The sequence below is a fragment of the Rhea pennata genome, chromosome 7 (genome assembly GCF_028389875.1).
Source record: "Rhea pennata isolate bPtePen1 chromosome 7, bPtePen1.pri, whole genome shotgun sequence".
Taxonomy (NCBI): Eukaryota; Metazoa; Chordata; class Aves; order Rheiformes; family Rheidae; genus Rhea; species Rhea pennata.
The window spans coordinates 35783529-35802987 of record NC_084669.1 but is presented as its reverse complement, the minus strand read 5'-3'; the positions used below and the strand labels follow the sequence as shown (position 1 = coordinate 35802987).

Sequence of the window (19459 nt, the reverse complement as noted above, 5' to 3'; positions counted from 1 at the left end):
AGCTTATTTATTTTTAACTGTTTGATGTGGTTAAGCACCAAGAGCTGTGTAGAGCTATTACTGTATAACTTGATTTAACACCATAAAATGTGAACCTGTTAAAATCCCTATAAATGATTTTTGTAGTAAACAGACTTGATTTAAAGCACCAAAATATAAATTCCTAAAGGTAATAAACTGAATGATTCAATCAAGGTTAATAACCTAAACAAAGTCTTTTTTTTTTAGAATGTATTAAAACTATACAACTTTTTCTTTTTTTTGCTTAAAATGTGCTTGAGCACCACCAAATGTTAAAGTCACAGTTTAAGAAGAAATCCCCCCCCCGCCTTTTTTTTTTTTTTTTTTTTTTTTTTACCTCAGCCTTAAAATGGTTGAGATGAACAAATAGTAAACGACACGAGACTTGTTCTTTAACAGCACCTTAAGGAAACTCTGTGTAACACTGCACCAAGAGGAGGCATTTGATACTAAAACCTATGCCCAATGGTTGTAAGGCCCTGCAACTCGTGTGAGGGCGTAAGAAGATACTGTTATTACATTATCTTTAGTTACTGTTAATGCTCTGCGTGATGGAATTTGGTTGAACTCATTGTCTTCATAAAAAATCTCTCTGTTTTCACTGGTTTGCTTTGTTTTCCTGCTGCTAGAGTTCAGTTCAGTGTTTTCCATTCCTAATCTTTCTGCTTCCTTTTCTTTTTCCTTTGCCCTCTCAGCCATCTTTGCTTCCCACATTGCTAAACCATGTTTTGGCTCATTTAAATTTTTGTGTTGGTAGAAAACTAAAGAAATTCGTGTGGGATGATTTCGGTTGGGCTTTTTAATAGGTGTGGTAGCATGGAGCTCCCGTCTTGCACATTCAATTAAGATAGAACCATGAGAAGGTGCCACAGCAACACCACCAATATCATCATCCAAAAAATTGTGCTCACTGTCTGACCACATTTCCTCAGCTTTTTCTTCAGAATCAGTCGGTTGTCCCAGTGCACTGTTTTGCTTTTCATCAACACAGTCAAAGTCACACATCTGTTCTTGATGGGAGCTACCCTTTTCCACGGGGCATCCATGAGAACAGTCAGCTTCGTTTCCGACTGCATCCTTTGCTGGAGAGTTTAGCGGTACTGACAAATCACAAGAGCTGATCATCTGTGAAGAAGGAGAATTGTCTAACTGAAGCTGACAATTCTGTTTGTCTGGCTGATGTTCAAGTATACTGGGCAGGGGTTCTTTATGGGCTGGGGGGCCTGAAGCAGTGACATCTGGAAGAATTGGTGGCACACCATTCATCTTATCATTCAGCAAAATTCCAGTATAATCTTTGACCGACACATCAAAGTTCTTACAATTAATATAAGGTGTCACGTGAGGTTGCTTACTACTGCATTCAAAATACCCGTAGGGAACTGAAAAATCTTGTTGAATATTTGTCACTGCTGTTATGTCAGGCTTATGTGCTAATGATGAATACGGATGTAAACTATCCACCTTAAAAGGGGAGGAAGCCGTATACTGTTTTAATAAAGAGCAATTTTTAGTAGTGTTTGAAGTATGTTTCATGGCATAGAGGTGATCGGAAGTCTCCATTTTTATTCCAGGTTTTAAAGCATCTGTTTTGCTCCCTAAAAGAAATGCACACCAAAGTGTAAGTACTTTTCCTCACCTAGGTAATAGAACATACCATTTACAACATTTTGTAATTGTTTTCTAATATGAGAGATAATGACAACTCTACATTCTTCAAAATGGTAATTTCCATATTTTTAAGGATATAAAATAGTATGTTAATTACCTTGCTGAATTAGTGCCTTAACCTTTTCCAGTCAGACTGCTCAGTGTTGGTATATAAAATAGAAAGGTATTTCACAGAGGGATTGATAAAATAAATAAAATCAAGTAAGTACTTGGTGCAAATTCACACAGCCCAGTGCTACCTAGATGCTTCCTACCAGCTGACTTCTCACCTTCAGCAATGCCCAAGCCAATAGGAAGCCCTAGCTAGAAGATGTTACATTAATTGCTGAAATTTAGGCTGTCTGAAATTAAGCCCACGAAACAATCAAAATTCTTGACTGTCTTACCCTGAATTATAATTGAAGAAAAAAACATTTATAGATCATATCCATCTCATCAAAAATACTTAATTACAAATTAATTATGCATTAGCAAGTAACTTCTCAGAATTAAAAAGTACTGGCAATGTACTCAAGGTAAATCCATCTTTACAAACCTGCAACATGTGATTTGGATGTGATTCCTGGAAACATACTTGGTTCAGTTTATGCCAGCTCCCTCACCAGTTTCTAGTGCTGGCAGCACGACAACTGTGTGCTTTTATGGAACGGTCTCCTCAAACAGAGCTAAGTTTCAGCTAGAGTCCACCGAAGTAACTGGAAAGAATTCCACTGACCCCAGACTGCCTTTGCATCAGGCCCTAAAATTGCTAAAATCTCTTTTGCTGGCAAACTAGCACCCTACAGAGAACTCTTACATATTCTCACAAAAGACTGCCCCTATCAGGGTTTCTTCTTTGTTCCATAAATACACAGGATGTTGAACTCTGTGAATTAATACTGAATATGGAAGAACTATTCTCTTTTGTATTCTCTCTTCTAGTAATATTATAAATACGTATGCATTAAAGAACATCCTTTCAATAGGAATAAGAAAAAAGCAAACATAAATTTTGGACACATAATACAATTACTATACAAATACTGAAATTGTGGAGGGACAGAAGAAAACTGCATCAACTCTTTTGAAGACCTCTTCTATGAAATCAAACACAAAATCAAGTAATTTAATTAAGGAAAGAAAAACCCAAACCAATGCCTTCTTCCTAAAAGGTTTGAAACGGCAATTGAAAATTGCATTTTCCATCATGTCTGAAAGAGAGACCTATATTCTCTGATAATAAGTCTTTATACAACCCACACCACTCTCACAATGGCTGTGGCTCCAGCACATTCCCCACCTCTTGCCAGAGGCAACTTGCTCCTTGGGGCGACAGAGCAGAGACCAGAGTGGGAGAACCGTGAGCAGAGAGAGGGGAGGAAGCGGGACAAGGATGCAGAGGCAGCAGGCGGAGGGAAGGAACTTTGGGGAGACTGTTTTAATTACATACACATAATTCACACTGCTGCTGAATCAGACTGGTTATAGTGCTGGTTTAACCTATAATCTGTGGATTATGAATGTGAAAATATGGTATCTGCCACTATAAAACTAAGAAGAGAAACAAATGTACATTTAAATCATGAATACATGTCCTCTTTTGAGAAAGAATTTCATATTGCTTTGCTGTTCTCAATCACTTGTCAGCACAGGCCAACTAAAGACCAGCCAAACACACTGAAACTACATTAAGTAGAAATTAACATTTTCTACCTATGTATGTATTAGAAAGATACAAATATATATCTGGTAAAAAGCTACACATTCCTTTAAAAATAAGATTAAACAAAAGCCAGAGAAAACTATGCTTATGATAAAATTATTACAGATGTTAATAAACAGAAGTTAATTCAAATACATGAGAGAAGAATGTGAGAGAAAGCAGCAGCAGTCAGGTAAGATGGCATCATTCCCCAGAATACCTCCTGTTCAAACGCAGCCTGGTGCAGCTCCGTCGGGATCTGGTCACTTGGGTACTACTCCGCTTTGGCCCAGCTGCTCAGTGGCCAGGTCAAAAACTGGCTCTAAGTTGGTGGCTCATTTCTGGTCTGTACAGGCCAAGAGCAACTGCCAGCCACATGGATCGAATTTTTAGGAAGACAAAAATAACCTTTCCATGTGTAAAGATTATTTGCCCAGAATAACGTGATTAATGACAGGTCTACCTAAGGAAGGATGTAAGGCCTCTACCTTTAATACATTTCATAGCAATTTAGGATTTCAAAGGCTCTCAGTATTACCACAAATGTAAGAATTAAAAGTATTGATAAAGGTGCATGACAAATAACCCTTTTTAATATCCAGTGTTCTACAGCGGACTTGACAGCCAGTACTCAAACCGTGCACCCACGTCTGACAAGCAGACTTAAATCTGTCTTCAGCACTAACACAGTCCTCCTCACCACCACCTCTGTGGCCATATAAAAACACAGGGCAGTCTTACCACTTCTCAATTTCCTGTTCTGAGTGCGAGGAAGACATGTGGGTCTGAGGATTCTTTTAAGGTTTTCAGGTTTCCCAGCTGGGGGATATAGTAATGGCTCTGAAGCAATGGTCAGGTGTCTTTCAAGAGAAGACACTAAAGCTACATGATGGTCAATGTGGAATAACCAGCCTTGTGATTCCTTCAGAATCCTCCTGGCCAACTCCAAGGAGCATGACCCAACGGCTAACGCAGGGCAGACTGTATCCCTTACATACAGCGGTCACCTTGGCTCTTAAAACTGTACATTCTCCACATGCTTCTTAGTATATAAAAAAGCAAAAGCAATACTCTGAAATCATCCTCATTAGTAAACTGAGTACTTACACATTGCTTTCACTGCACATCAGTGTTTCTTCCTTTCCAGTTGATGTGAAATCTATGTAGCTGAATATTCTTTTGTTCTTGTATTAGGAGAAAATTAATAGCAGTATCTGACTTAAATACAATTATTTAAATCAGTACCTCTATCAGTACTTTCTTTATTCATCACTTACCTAAACTATATAGCCAATATTTTTCTTCTTCCCCTAACAAGTTTTTCTTCCTTTATTTGTTTTCATTATCCATTTTTCAAACCCTTCTGTCTTTATTTTTCAGTGGTGTGACCAGAATTGATTGTCACTAATAATATGAAGGAATAGTGATTTAAATAATTGTTTCCCCCAGTTTACTTTCAAAAGTAACTACTGGATGGTTTTGTTTCACCTCCTCTATCTCACAAGCCTTTAGATTTTGTGTTCATATTGAGCCTAATCATTTTAGCTAGAGTAAAATTTTTAATTTCTCAGGATTAAAATGTTATCTGCCACTGACAGAATGGAAAGGACTGACCCACGACTCATCCCCTTCAACAGTAAAAAAGTTTGGACAAGTATAATGCTGTAGTGTTCCAGATCCGTTATTTACAGATCTTTATATTTTACTGTGAGTTAAGGTTTTGGGGACAGGGGCAGGGCAGCAGCAGTGTGCTGAGGGCTTTACAGTGACATCCAGGCGTTGTCCTGCAGGGCTGCAGTAAACACATGAAAGGTGTGTAGGAATACTTCATTATTTATCTCATGCACTGCACAACACCTGTTCCGAACCTGAATTTCTTCTGCTGCTGCTGCCCAGTTACTGAGGCCTCTTTAAAATTGTTTCCATAATTCTGTGGCCATTTGTGTCATCTGCAGATTTTCGGATAACAATGTTTACATGTTTTTTTCAAGTCAAAAATAAGGGCATCAATGCCGCATGATCACTTCAGCATCTTGAGGAATCCACTATCAAGATATCTGTGATACAACTACAAATATTTAGGGTTTTATCTTATTTCTTCATCTCTGAACAACTTTCTAACTCATGAGAGTATTTCTTTCCTCACTCTGTGACTTATTTTTACTAGCAGCCTTTAAAAATTACTTTACAAAAACATTTAAAGTCCAAATGAATTATATATGCTGGCTTGATAATGCAGTTATTTTATTATTTTTGCATGCTGCAGGAATTCTAAGATAAAGTCCTATGTTCCCAAAACATGTAACAAAACTCAGGATTTCATATTATTCCTTAAAGGCATGGTTTTCAAATACAGAAGCAGTGCTCATTTGTTAACTACCATATCATGTTCGGTAGGCAGTTCATAATTCTATTTCAGTTTTTTAGAAGAACTTTCTAATGAGATTACATGATGCCAGAATTCCTTCCCATGCCAGAGTCCTCTAATGATTCCAGGGCTTCCAGTTCTCCCTGGGCATAATGGAAGTTATTAATCATTTCTTCAGAGTTACTGTTGTATGTCTTCCTCAGCAGGGGGAGTGCTTTTATATTTGTTTCACAGCCTATACTATGTCTTCTAAACTTGCATACAGACTGAATGACCATCTCATTTCCTAAGGGTGTCAATAATACCACTTTCCTTGTTCTTACTCCATCTTGTACCCAAAGTTTATTTATTGCCCTGATACCTTTACTGAGTTAAGTGCTGAATACAAATTACAAAAATATATTTCAGATAGATTTTTTTGCAATATTGTGATTTCCCCTCCTAAAACGCAGGCATTCTTTTAAATTAATTTCTTCTCTTAAATCTGTCATGTATCTGGATATCTCTTAAGAAACAAAATTCAAAATTACAACATGTTGGCTGTCTGATTTTCCTCTTTTCTTTCCAAAAGGCACACTGTTTTAATTCCATTAATTTATTTTCTCCCCTCTAATCACAGTTTTTACTCCATAGCTTTGTCCTCCTCTTCTCCCTTTTCTACTTTTTATTGCTGCAAAGTCCCTCAGATGAGTTTTATCCTCTGTTCTGAAATTAATGGTCTAAAATTTGATCTCAGATACAATATCATGAATCTAAAGCAACTCTGAACAGCTCTGTCAAGTAATGACTATACATTGCAGAAAAAAGTAATTGTGGCATAAGACTGTGCCACAACCATCATCTTTTAACGCAGAAATATATGGCATACTTTTTACCCAGCTACTGTCAGATTTCACCTTTCTCTGCCTCACTTATAAATACTTCAAGGGAGAATTTGAGAAATATCATCATATTAGATAAAAACTTGCTTTTTGCAAATTGTTTGCTTTGCAGTGATATTCACGGCACTGAAGAATCGAAAGAAAACTGTCTTACTTCTCAGAAAGCCATTACTTTTCCTTGCAATTGGATAATACAGTTCTTGTACTTTCAAATGACAGAAATTCAAGTCTGCTAGTTAGAGAAATATTCCTACAATAGTATTTCAAGATCCTCCTACTGCCATTATTTATTAGAAGAAGAGAACTTGGAAATACTTCATTGCTGCACTGTTATTAATGTAACACCATGAACTTATTTTTGTGTGATGATTTGTTTTCTCCTGTGCCAAGAGAGAATAATGACCAGAATGACTTGTTCACTAGCTCCTGAAAAGCAGAATATGCAAATATTACATAAGAGTGAATATTGAGGAGTTTTTCCTTCCCTTCAGATGAGTAAAACACAGTACAGTGTCAGAAGAGAGTGGCAGAATTTAATAAGCACTACTCACCTAAACAATGCAGTGTGTTGCTAAGATTTTCTGGTGCTTCAGTTTTCAGCTTCACGGGTGTTGAATATTTTTTATCTATCAACATCTGCTTTTCGGTCAGGGTCCGCCTTGTGTCTGGTTTCTTTTTCTTGGTAGCTCTGAGAGGCTCAGCTAACATTCGTACTTCTCTGGGAAAAGCTTTAAGCACCTGTATTGCCCCAGCCTTTATCTTGGCTTCCAGTCCCTCTTCAGTGCCGAATTCATCTGTTTGTGAAATTTTGTAAAGAGGTAACACATGGAGCTGCTCATCACTTGGAATCACCCCCACTCTCCGGTTATCCTCCTTTGTTAATGTACAGACCTGGCAAAAACACAAACATTTACAAATACAGCCATATACATAAAACACAACAATTATTTAAATATTTAAGCATTTATCCCAGACTTAATTGCTGTCTCACATTTTATGGTCTGAATGTTATACATCTTTCAAACAGAAACATCTGACAAATATTTTGTTCGATTTACAATGCAGAAAATAACAACAGGTACCTCAAGAATAAAATCTAGGGATATATATTGGACAGATTCTTTGTTCAGGAAAAATGCAACTTTGGGTCAGCTCATACTATCTAAAAATATATGCCAGACTCAGTAAGTAATTTCAGCTGGAAATACAGTGGGAATTCCTAACCATTTTGATTTTTGGGTGTGTTTTAAAAAATATATTTGATGCTCAGATTAAGTTTTAAGAATTAAAAAAAACCTCCTGAAAAACAAATGAAAATATTTTATCTTGGGTTGAACAAGAAGTTTCCTGAGACATGGAATTATTATTTTTTCTGTTTTAGCAACCAAAAAGGAAAGAAAAATGTATTCACATTGCTCTATGTTTTAAGCAAATCTGAACTCTGACTCTGTCTCTCTATATACGCTTCTCTCTCAAGTTAGCACTCTTCCCCAACTCTGCCTGCCTGCTGTAATGAAATCATGAGGCTCAGTTTGGGCTCTCTTAGGCCACTGACCTACTTTCTTATGAAATTTTATGTTGCTGTAAGAGACTGCAGTTGAGAGGAGAAAGCTGGTTAGATCTGTTTTGATAAGGACACACCAGAAACGTGAATAAACATCAAAACTTTGACCTTTATTAATTCTTCTTTAAATGTTTCCAGATCACTGCTGGACCTTTATACTAGTGACGATTTTCAGAACTTCTAGAGGCCAAGCCATTACTAATATTAAACATTCACCTCAAAACAAGAGCTAAAAACATCAGTATGCTTGTTTCCTGGGGGCAAAATAACTTTCTTAAAACAGACAAAAGTTATCTGTTTCATACTGTGCTTTCCAAGGGATGGCTATGGTTTTCCATTATGATCAAATATATGAATAATCGCACCATTAATGGTTTTATTGATTATACTCAAAACAGACTACCAGTTCTCTCAAAAAGATACTACATTACTAGAAAACCCTAAATTATTATCATGGCTTAGTTCAGCTTCTCTTTCACAGGGAATTATTAACTACACACATACAGCAATTTGAGCACCATCCAAAGACAGAATGATCCCTAAATGGACACATTATCATTCCATCATTGTGTAGGTTGTATGTGATGCCGACCACGAAACAGTTAATCCAGTTTTCCAGACTCTTGTCACCATGCCTAACATTCCAGGGGAGAATAATAAGAATAATAATATAATTTAGAGAAAACATACATATTTTATTTTTCAGCATAGTTTTCACATAAAGGCATCACAAAATTATTTCCAGAATAATAGAACTATAAATCACAAACTAAAAATCCTAAATAAACAAGGTAGTTAAGGACTTATAAATAGCTGTATGCAAAGCTTGACAGTTGCAGAGCAGCAAAAGGAGAAAATTTAAGGGGCACGGACAAAGGAGAAGAGCTTTTCAGGTGGCATTTTAAAAAGGATCAAGAGAAAGGCTATCGGGAAAGTGAAGGGGCAGTTAGAAGCCAATGAGTAGCATTTACTGATGTGCTTGATCCATGCGTACTTACCTCTACTGGGCAGCCTTTTGACTATGAGGAGGATTTAGAAAAAACAACAGGTTGTTCCGTGAGCAGCAAATGAAGCCTGGTTTCCCATGGACTTCTCTGTCCCCACGCACCCCTCTCCCAGCCGGTACCGGTTGCTGCTCCCCTTCAGGCCCCGCTAACCAGCTCTGCCTGCCCCCTTCTCGGCAGGGGCCCTAGCTTCCATCCGTCTCCCACCCTCAGCAGCTCAATTTCACAAAACTTTCCAAGAGAGGTTACAATCTCCAGGGTAGTGAAGTTCCTACATTCTAGGGGTATCTGCTTGAAATTTGCCAGCAGACACCAAATCATTCAGAAAGGAGGGGAAAAGAGATTAGAACTGACAGGGAGTGCAGATACATAATGCTCATTTTCTTACAAAACCCAGCACATACTTCCCATCTGAATTAAATAACAGAAATAATAAAATAAGCATGTAAGCACTTAGCTCCTATGCTAATACCATTCTATAGAAATGGTATTACTCTCATCTTTAAAATACTATGTCCAAACTGTACATGGTTGGACTCGTGCACTACTCTAAAGAGAGGATCTGTGTGTTGAAGATTTAACCCATAATGCTTGTTAATTTTGAAAAATCAAGAGGCTTATCCAGTTTGCACCTGTGAATTTTCTCCCACTTTAAGGTATGAACAAGAAAACCTACTTTTGTACAGTTACTAGATCTATTCTTTTAAGTCAGAGATTTTCTCTTAAAAACTCACCACTTCTACTAATCTTTTCATCTGACATAATAAGGCAAAGCTAGACTAGCTCTACATTTTTGCAGTGCTTGACTCATTTGGAAAAATAGAAGCAGAGGGAGAAATACAGCTCCTATCAGTGGAAAGACAGCTTATTTTAATTCCAAGTGAGTATCTGTCAACATCACAAGACCGACATCCTCTTTAAAACAAGAAAGCCATAGAACTGTTCAGAGGAAGTAGAGATGATGACGCTTCTAGTATACTGGCAGAACTGAATGTGAAGGTAGAGTCATTCCAACACATAAAATGCATTAAATATTGAATTAAAATACATAAAATTGAGAAATTAGTGCATATTAAAAGTGCATGTTAAAACACTGAAAACTACTATACCTAAAGCCTAAATACCACAGTAGGAAATTTAATGTATGTACATTTTCAAGAAAATTGTAATATAAAAGGAAGGACCCAGTAACAAGTGGACAATTCAGAAGTTAATGTTAGAGAGAAATCAACTATAAATTGAGGCTCAACAGACGTGCTAGCAGTTTACAGTTGAATCAGAGTAATCTGCCAACTGTGAAACATTAGATTAAAAAGCCATTCATTAATATTGAAATCTGTGCAAAATACTCTGTAAGACCTACAGAAGCTATTGCTGAGAAATTAAAAGCAAGATTTTCCATTGGTATTGATACTGCGCTGCAAACTGCTCAAATGGAAAACTGGACAAGAGAAAATTGTGGACTATGTTAAGCCTGATTTTACAGCAAAGATGCATATCCTGCTACACAAAATTCTTTTTCCAGAACACACAGCTGAATCATCTAGGATGCTCAAGAGCCAAACGAAATGCTAGCCAAATGGTTTACTTGGATTTCCAGCATGCCTGGTGATCAATATCATTAGCTATTCTGAGTTCAGTGATGTCATGGTAAAACTTGCATATTCATGGAACCTTTCTTAATTGAAACTCGCCCACAAACTGAATGAAATTCCCTCCAGAAAAGTCCAAAGAAACATCTGTGGCCAAACAGCTCTGAATGCATGACCACAGAGCTCTTTGATCTGTCTCTGGCCTCTTGAACTTCTCATGTAGAAATGATGTAGCTTTTTCCGCTTTGTCAGAAGAACAGATGTTTTGAATTCCAGATGCAGCAAAGTAGTCAAAATGCACTTCTAAACTTGAAAGATGGAACTGAGTTTCTGATACACATCTTCGCTTTGCAAAAGCAGAATGGATATCCTTTGGGACTCATAAATGCTGTGTCAACATTTTGCTTACCATTACAAATATGAATGACTTCACTTTCTTTTCCTTTGCAGTTTTTGAGACAGTGCATGTAGTTTCATTGCCCCGTGACAGCCTGAATAAGCCTGCCTAAGTCTGAACAAGCTAGAGAAGGGAATCACAAGCATTTTCCTCAGATCGACTTATGGGTAACCGTGGCATCTCCTGGATACACAGACAGAGCAATTGGCATCAGGCATTTCTGTGCCACGTGCCGTGACATGGGTATGGGGCACAGATCACTGACTGGGAACTAACGGATTAAAGAGAATGAACTTCTAATGTCTCTCTTTTTTCGCAATATAAAGAAGAGTAACAAAAATTCTTCCTATACAGTGCTGCAAAGTTTACGTTTTCTCTTGTTTGATATAATCTGCACCAACTACTTAAGCATTAGTATTTCCACAGCTCACAAAGCAAGCTGCGGAAATCATCCACAATGGTATTTGCGCAGTTTGTAACCATCCACAGAGACATTCTGCCAATTACAGCCCAGGCCTCCAACTGCATGCAGTGACGACTTGCTAAGATATAACCTACACAAACACAGTATGTTATTGGAAGACCAGAGAATCTTATTTTGGCAAGAACAGTTCATTGACAGATTGCTGATTGACACTGACTCCTTAGTTTTGTCAATAATAAATTTTATATTGTAGCTGCCCTTGAAGCATATATTTATCTTGCTTCCCTTCCTTCTTCCACAGTCTCTGCTACAAACTGTGTGGCACTGACGACTACATGTAACTGAAGCCGGTCTCTCTCCTTCCTCCACCCCAGTGAGAAGGGCGATATGCCCTCCTGGACGAGAAATATCTACATATCTGCTACAAGACGTAGCCAAATTGTCATTAACCATTTTGTTCTAGTTAGTATAAAACCCCTTACTTCACTAGTTTAAATGGATTCACAGAGGCATAAAGAATGTGATCCTTTGCAGGTAATCCATTAAAGTAACAGAAATACATAAATTTTCCATTAACAACTATAAAGCCTTATTTGTACATTGCTCAGTTACAGTCTAGCTTCATATCCACAAGGAACACTGCATCCTAACTGTTGTTGTAATGAACATCAATGGTTCTTAGGAGAATGTTAAAAGATGACAAAAGAATCTGAGTAAAACTCGATGGTACACTTATTGACTTAAAGGTTCTTCAAAAACTGAATTCATAATCAGAAATTACTTTTGCTACTTTCAGATAAACATGTTAGTTTTAGACCTCTGTAGAATTTCCAAGCTTTTTCATTCTACCACAGAGCAAACAGGGAATATTCATTGTTATTGTTAGCTTTCCTACCAAATTACAGCTCTATTAAATTCAGGATGTGATTTTGCTAACCAGGAAAGATGTTCAGTAAAACAAATGGTAACATGGTAAACCTGATTTCTTGTAAGTTAAAATGTGTTAGTCTATCCTCAATCTACAAAATACATTTCTCAGATGGTATTACCTCCACTGCTAACAAAAATGACAATCTAATTTATTTGCAGAATCAAATACAAATAATTCAGTTGACCAAGTACCTATAGATCTGGAAAAATATAAAAATGCTTTTCTGAAATTCTGACAGACAGAGGTAATATTCAATGGCAGCTATTAGATAATACGTTCTTTTAAATATGTAGTAAACTCCATATTTCTCAAACTCATTTAAGTGCTTTGCTGAATTCCTATCTGCGTCTGGTTCCCTTTGCTGAATTCTATAGTTTGAATACATTCTGTTTCTCCGTTACTTTCTGTACCTTGTGTAGTATTCCATTCATATTTGTGCTGAAAGTGATTCACCAACAATTGACGGAAGAAAATAAAAAAGGTGTTGCTTATGCCATAAATAGTAGTGATAGATCTGGCAGCATTCACAAATATCATCCTGTAAGATACTTACTCTAACATTTCTAGTCGAGAAGAACTTTAGATTGATTAAATGAAGATTCTGCTTTGGCATAAGGAGGAAGGGAAGAAATCCTATCAACACTAATGAGATACAAGATGAAAAGTATGCTTCATATAAACTTTAAACTGAAAGTTTATAGTCTATATATAGTTTAATTATAGTCACACCTATATGAAAGGTGTGACTATAATTAAACAAACCCAATCACAAGCAAAATATGAGAGAAAAGTCGTCAATGAACTTACGGATGTTTGAGGTTTATAAGGCAGACAAATCATTCTCATTCTGTTTATTACTGCATTATCAGGAAAAAAAAACATATGGAAGCTAACAGTCACCTCAGATCTAATACATGCACATACTACATATTAAAACAAAAATAGGCCATATTTGAGATTTAAATGACTCCTCCATCCATTATTACCAGAGACCTACAGCAAAAGGTAATTTATCTTAAACTAAGTAGATAGCCAAAGTAGCTTCTGGAACTAGATGACAGTGCAGGGTGTGACCAGACAGATGCTAGAATCACATGTGGTGATTTCTTTATGTTTTTGGCATTAGCTTTTCTATTTGATTACCAATATGGTTGTAAACCAAAATTAAGAACCCTAATTTTGATCATCAACAAGCTGATCTAGATTCAAAAAAGCTCAGGGTGTTCTATTATTCAGTTTCTAAAATAACAAATTCTTTGCTTTAGGCTTCTGGTATGTATCACACGAGATATTCTAATATATAGCACACTATTTATCCTATACATCACACATTTTCTCATTGTAAAAATTAAGTTGCATTTAAATCAAACTATAATTCACCTTCTTGTTGAAAAGCACCAATTTTAGTATATAAACTAAGTGCTAATATTTGCAACTGTTTTGTATTTATATAGAGCCTTTTGTTTCAAGTATATTTCAAACCTAAATAAAGAGAATAAGTAGTGCCCAAAAGTTATTTGTATTAGTGAGACAAGGTATCTGATGAAAATCAGATTTAAAGGCATAATTTTCATGAGTTAATTGAATTTACAATGTTCTGCAGACTTAGATTTGGCAGGGCTTGACAGAAACAAAGCAATACATTCTACAGCCTGTTTAATGAGATAACTTACACAGGTCACAACTTCCCACACTTCCTTGATTTGGAATTACTTACACTCTATCTACAGTCCACAGAAAGAAAAAAATCAACACCAACAAGCATAATCTGAAGCTGAAATAACAGCAATGATTATAGATAAATACGTTCACACAACTATTCCTTAATACATTCATAAGAAAAGAACTAATTGTACCTCCAGCCATTTCTAGTCACATATTATGACTTTTCTAAGATGATACACCTCTTCTTTCTGGGATCCAATACTGCAGAACAACTAGTAGGCTCAGCTTCTGTTTCATTGTGTCTTTAAGTAACAGGCAATGTAGCACTTAACAAAATATTATTAATTTCAATATACCCACGGTAAATTTCATTAAAATGTGTAACACACAGCTTGTCATGAAATGAAAGTCTAATTTTAAAATTTAGGCTATTTAGAAGATCAGAATTACTATCCTTCAGAAGCTTTAACATGACTGTACTTACACATTAGCTTATTCATAGCAGCTTACTAATATTTTGCAAGATATGCTTCCAGCATTTTCTTATAAAATATCTCCATATGTGTGGCATTCACTGTTAGGAAAAAATATTAATCTATTCAGGACTGGCAGTCCTGGCAAATTCTTAGATTTGCTTCTGCACTTCAAAGACACAGACGTTTACCCAACAAGCAAGCACACAATTAACGTTAAACAAGTGTTCTAGTCACTTCATTGATGTTGCACACAAATGCTAATTATTATCTGTATGCTTAAATGCTATGTTTTATTGAATCATAGCAATGTATTAATTCAATCTTGATTTTTAAATTAAGAAAGATATTGTAAGAGGGCAGAGATTTTAGCTATGTATCTTTTTTGTGAATATACAGCCTTTGATAGAGCAATTATTCTTGAATCTTATTTCTAGTGATGTACAAGAAATCATCCTTGCTATTTAGAAAGCGTTTACAATTATTTTCCAAGTTATACCTATGCTCTACTACTAAAAAAACAGATTGACACAGGTCAGTTCTATTTTATCGTTTCTTTTTTGAGCCTGTCTCTCTTCATGACTCTCATTTTCTAAAGGATCATTTAACTGATCTTTTAGTCTTTTAGTAATTCCTGACTGATTTTCTCACTTGCAATCCAGTAAGGCATTTGTTGCAATGACCACACCAAAAATATGACTACTGTAGGTCTTTCTTTCATAGTGAGATACTCGGATGTAATTTCAAAGATCATAATAGTCACCTAACTTCATCACCTACCCCATGGTGACTTAACTCCATAATATTACACTATCTAATTTCTGACTAGTAACTATACTAATATGAAGCCTGTAAGTACACAGTGGAAGAAAAACAAGAGAGGTTGATGAATAATCAAACTGGGGGAAGTAATTTAATAGTCAGTTTATTTCTATAACCTCTTCTTCTGCAGATTTCTATACAACTCTTTGGTTAGATAACTTAATTATTTGACTTTGAACATCAGATCTTTATTCTGAAGAGCTCACCCGTCTTATGGCCAATCCTGTCCAAAAGGCATGGGTTTCTTAAAAGACTGAAGGTATTATTCTTATACCTTATACCTAAATGAAGATATCATTCTTAAAAGAATGAAGGCTTGCTCCCATACCTTTCTTTATCCGTCCTACAACAAGATGAATTTGTGCCTTCTGCAGACTAAATAAGAATAAATAGATGCAAATAACATGGGAATTTACAATTGGCAATATGCAATTAATTTCATAACACCTTAAAAAACTTCATGCAAATATATCCATTAAATTAAGAAGCGTTTTAAAATCTCAATAGTAAACAGCACAAATGAGAAAATCCTATGTACATACCACAGTGCTTCCATTGTGCATGTTATGTGTGTCCTTATGGGCATGGGCACAGAAATCTATGCAAGCCGTTACACCAGAGAAAGGCCTACCGTCCTTGGATCCGAGCCGACAGTCTGGGCCCATGTGTTCATTTTCCACCTAAAAGTAAAATAAACTACAGGTATTTCACACTGTAAAGGAGTGACTTAGCACCTCACGAGCCACAACTGCATTTCTGACTGAATAAAGTCGGTAACAATTACCAGAAAGTACATATTTTCCATTGAAACACGTAACACATTACTGGATGTCAAAGATATAATCAACTCAGCCAGAGTCCGATGTCTCTAAACAGTAAAACCTTTTATACTGCTTTTAATACTTTTATATGTGCATAGTCCAGGGCATAACTTGACTATCAGCTGAAGTAAGAAAAACATAGCGTTTTAAAACTAACCAAATGAAGCAACCAGAGTAAGCAAACAACAGGACTCACCCTATCTGTGAGCTCTATGGCCTTCTACACTTTAACATACTTTGGATTTTCAATTTGTGTTTTAACTAAGCTGACTGTTCAGAGCTACGGTTGCACTGAATCACACACCTACCTGATTCTGAAAAGCTTCTGGAGCAAGTTTTTTATAAACTGGAGCCACATCAGTAGCTAAAGTTTGCAAATTATTTTCAAGAAGTTCCTCCTGCAGATAAAGACAATATTTAGAGGGCTATAATTTACTTTAAAAGATAAGCTCTAATCCAGTCTCTAACACAAGTCAGCAAAACTAAAAAAGTCAACCTCTATCTTCCATTTTGTCAATCTGACTTCTATTATCTTTTGTCATTGGCTGCAAATAAACCTACTCTTCTGCATTATCAGAATTGATAAATTTAAGTAAACCAAGTAACAATGGGGATATGTGATAGGGCAAAGAAATCCAGAGTACAATTACCTACTTTCTGCATTATTTTCACCTTCAAATACATTTTCACCTTCAAATACAACAATTGAGGAAATAGGTTATGTTCCATGCAAAATAGAAAAGTAATGTCCATAAGAGAAAATATTTACTACATAGAGATGGAATCCCATGTCTTTTGATAATGTTTTTCTTATGGAAACTTAATTTATATCAATGTAGTTCCTGGTAAAAAATTCCTGGGTTTCTGCTTGCATTTTTTTTTTAAACTGATGAGTAACTTAAAACAGCATTTAACAGTATTTTCAGCTATTTAGAGGAACATTTAGTATTTTTTTCTTTGGAGGTGCAAAAATCTCAAGACTTTAGGGCCTACTAGACTTGGAAGTCATACTCAGTTCCTTGGGAAAAGCCTTTTAAACAAGGTACTAACTAGATGGGCTTCCATAGCAGTGTAACATTTAAGCTCTTATTTATGTAAACATAATCCCTAAATTCTGTTTTCCTAAATTTTTGCTTTGCCACGAAAATCACCAAACCAGCTGGAAAAGGAAAGATGACAAGCTGAATCTGGGATGACATATTCCCTAAGCTGCTTTCATTCAAGGGCCAAGGCTTTTGGAGACAATTGCAGCTTCTGTTTTGCATACTATACAGTGGCAAAAAATACGAGCTTATTTTGTTTTACAAAAAACTTCTCAGTATATTTATGTCCATGTATATAAATATAAAAGTACACTTTCACATTTTTCAATGTGACGTTATATTACAAAATGAAACTATACTTTAAAGCCATACTATATTCAGTTATTTTAACTGTTGATTGCTACCATATGTTCTGAATTGCACTGAAGGTAATGCATCTTTAATTATCTATCCTATATACTATTCTTACCTAGGTATATTACACCCTTAACCTCATCTCACTCCATCCAGTGCCTCAAATGATCAAACGATCCAAATCTTTCTGGACTTCAAATCTATCTTCTTAATTGCTATACCTCTAGCTTTATGTCATCTGCAAAATCATCAATATCCAGTATTTAGCTGAAAGAATTATCTGCTACTAAAATTAACGACAAAACCAAATGAAGAGAAAAGTTATTTACCATGAAATTCATTTCTTTGCGATGAATTGCCAACCTGCGCACCGAATGCAAATGCCCAAGCACCACCATCACCTAGAGCAGCAGGCTTTTGCACACTGGTACCCTAAAGCTGCACATGCTGCCCTCACAGGCAACCTACAGTTACGAAGTCGTGCATGCTATACGTCCCTCAACCTTTCTCAGCTGCAGAATCCAAGGAGGCTTTAAAACTTCCAAGAAAAAAAGGGGAGATAAGAGAATACATGCATAGATCAGACATCTAGAAAACGTCCAGCTACTGGTTAGGTAATCTTCTCTTTCAGGTGATGTTTATACACACTGCATCCCCTTTGACAAATCAGCTGGTTACCCATGAAGTAAACAGGCAACACCAAACAGCACCGATTAGCAGAGTGTCACTTCTAGATGCCTCTACAATGCTGTTGGGCCAGACTACGTGCCTGAATGGAGCTCAAGGTGGCCATTTCCCAGATGTTCAGGAAGTGAAGCCACCAACATAGCCTGCAGTATGGAGTGTATTTTGATCACCTGAGACAGATCTATTTTAGTGGTCTTACACTGCAAGAGTTCTGGACACAGCCTATTGTTTGCTGGACAAGGCACATGATGATTGCTGCCTTTGTTGATCTCCCAGCTAATGCAAAGCATTAGAAATCATCTGAAGTACATGATCATGAGATCATGCAGGTGGGTCAAGTTGACATCATCATTTAAAGATTATCTCTGCCTTACAGGTAAAGGGCCTAAGACAGACACCTGGTAAGTTAATTTCTTAATTTAGATGAAATTCATATACTACTTTGGGCAAGAATTTTTGTTGGCTCCTGAAATTCTACTTGGAGAGAAAAACAGATACAGAGAAAACCGCAAACAGGGCCTGGATCTTCTATCAGATACGAGAACTGCCATAAAAGCCACGTTCATGTTCAGGTGGAATAATGAGCAGGTTGCCATGAACTCAGACAGGTTGCCACATGAGCCATTACAGGTTCAAATCCTATTGAAAGATGGCTATGCACCAAAGGTTATTTGTTGATCAAACCACCCTGAATGGGAGGATGAGGGACAAAAAAGATTAGTCAAAAAATATATGTATAAAAAATCTGATCCATGTGTTCCCCACACAGGAGGAACAAACTCGTCCTAGCAATGGGATGAATAGAACTTCCAGGCAGTATGATAACGGGTACTGAAGCTAGAACAAAACAACTGTCCTAAGTACTGTGCTGGCAGATGTGGAAACACAGACACATCCCTGGGCTCCTCACAACTGGACTGGAAAGATCCTGAAACAAAAACCTACCCTATCTGAATGGGAGAAAGGTCTTTTGACAGGCTCATACAGTAAATAAGATAGCTGGAGCTGGACCATGCCATGTGAAGACTCCAGAATGGCTTTTTCTAGAAAAGACAGTCTA

General features: G+C 36.5%; 1 protein-coding gene across 4 annotated transcripts in view; it reads right to left on the bottom strand.

Moving 5' to 3' along the window:
* Positions 1-324: 324 nt before the first annotated feature.
* TET1 (tet methylcytosine dioxygenase 1) overlaps positions 325-19459 on the bottom strand; it is an 83441-nt gene continuing 64306 nt past the window's right edge. For 2 of the 4 annotated variants that reach the window (XM_062579570.1, XM_062579571.1), the window contains exons 9-12: positions 16624-16713; positions 16037-16174; positions 7174-7513; positions 325-1619 (exon numbers count right to left, since the gene is read on the bottom strand). In XM_062579570.1, coding sequence (XP_062435554.1) covers positions 478-1619; positions 7174-7513; positions 16037-16174; positions 16624-16713 — 1710 coding nt within the window. In that variant the 3' untranslated portion in view covers positions 325-477. Of the gene's footprint in view, positions 1620-7173; positions 7514-14701; positions 14774-16036; positions 16175-16623; positions 16714-19459 lie in introns of those variants that run through there. The other 2 variants (XM_062579572.1, XM_062579574.1) reach the window with 2 other exon arrangements.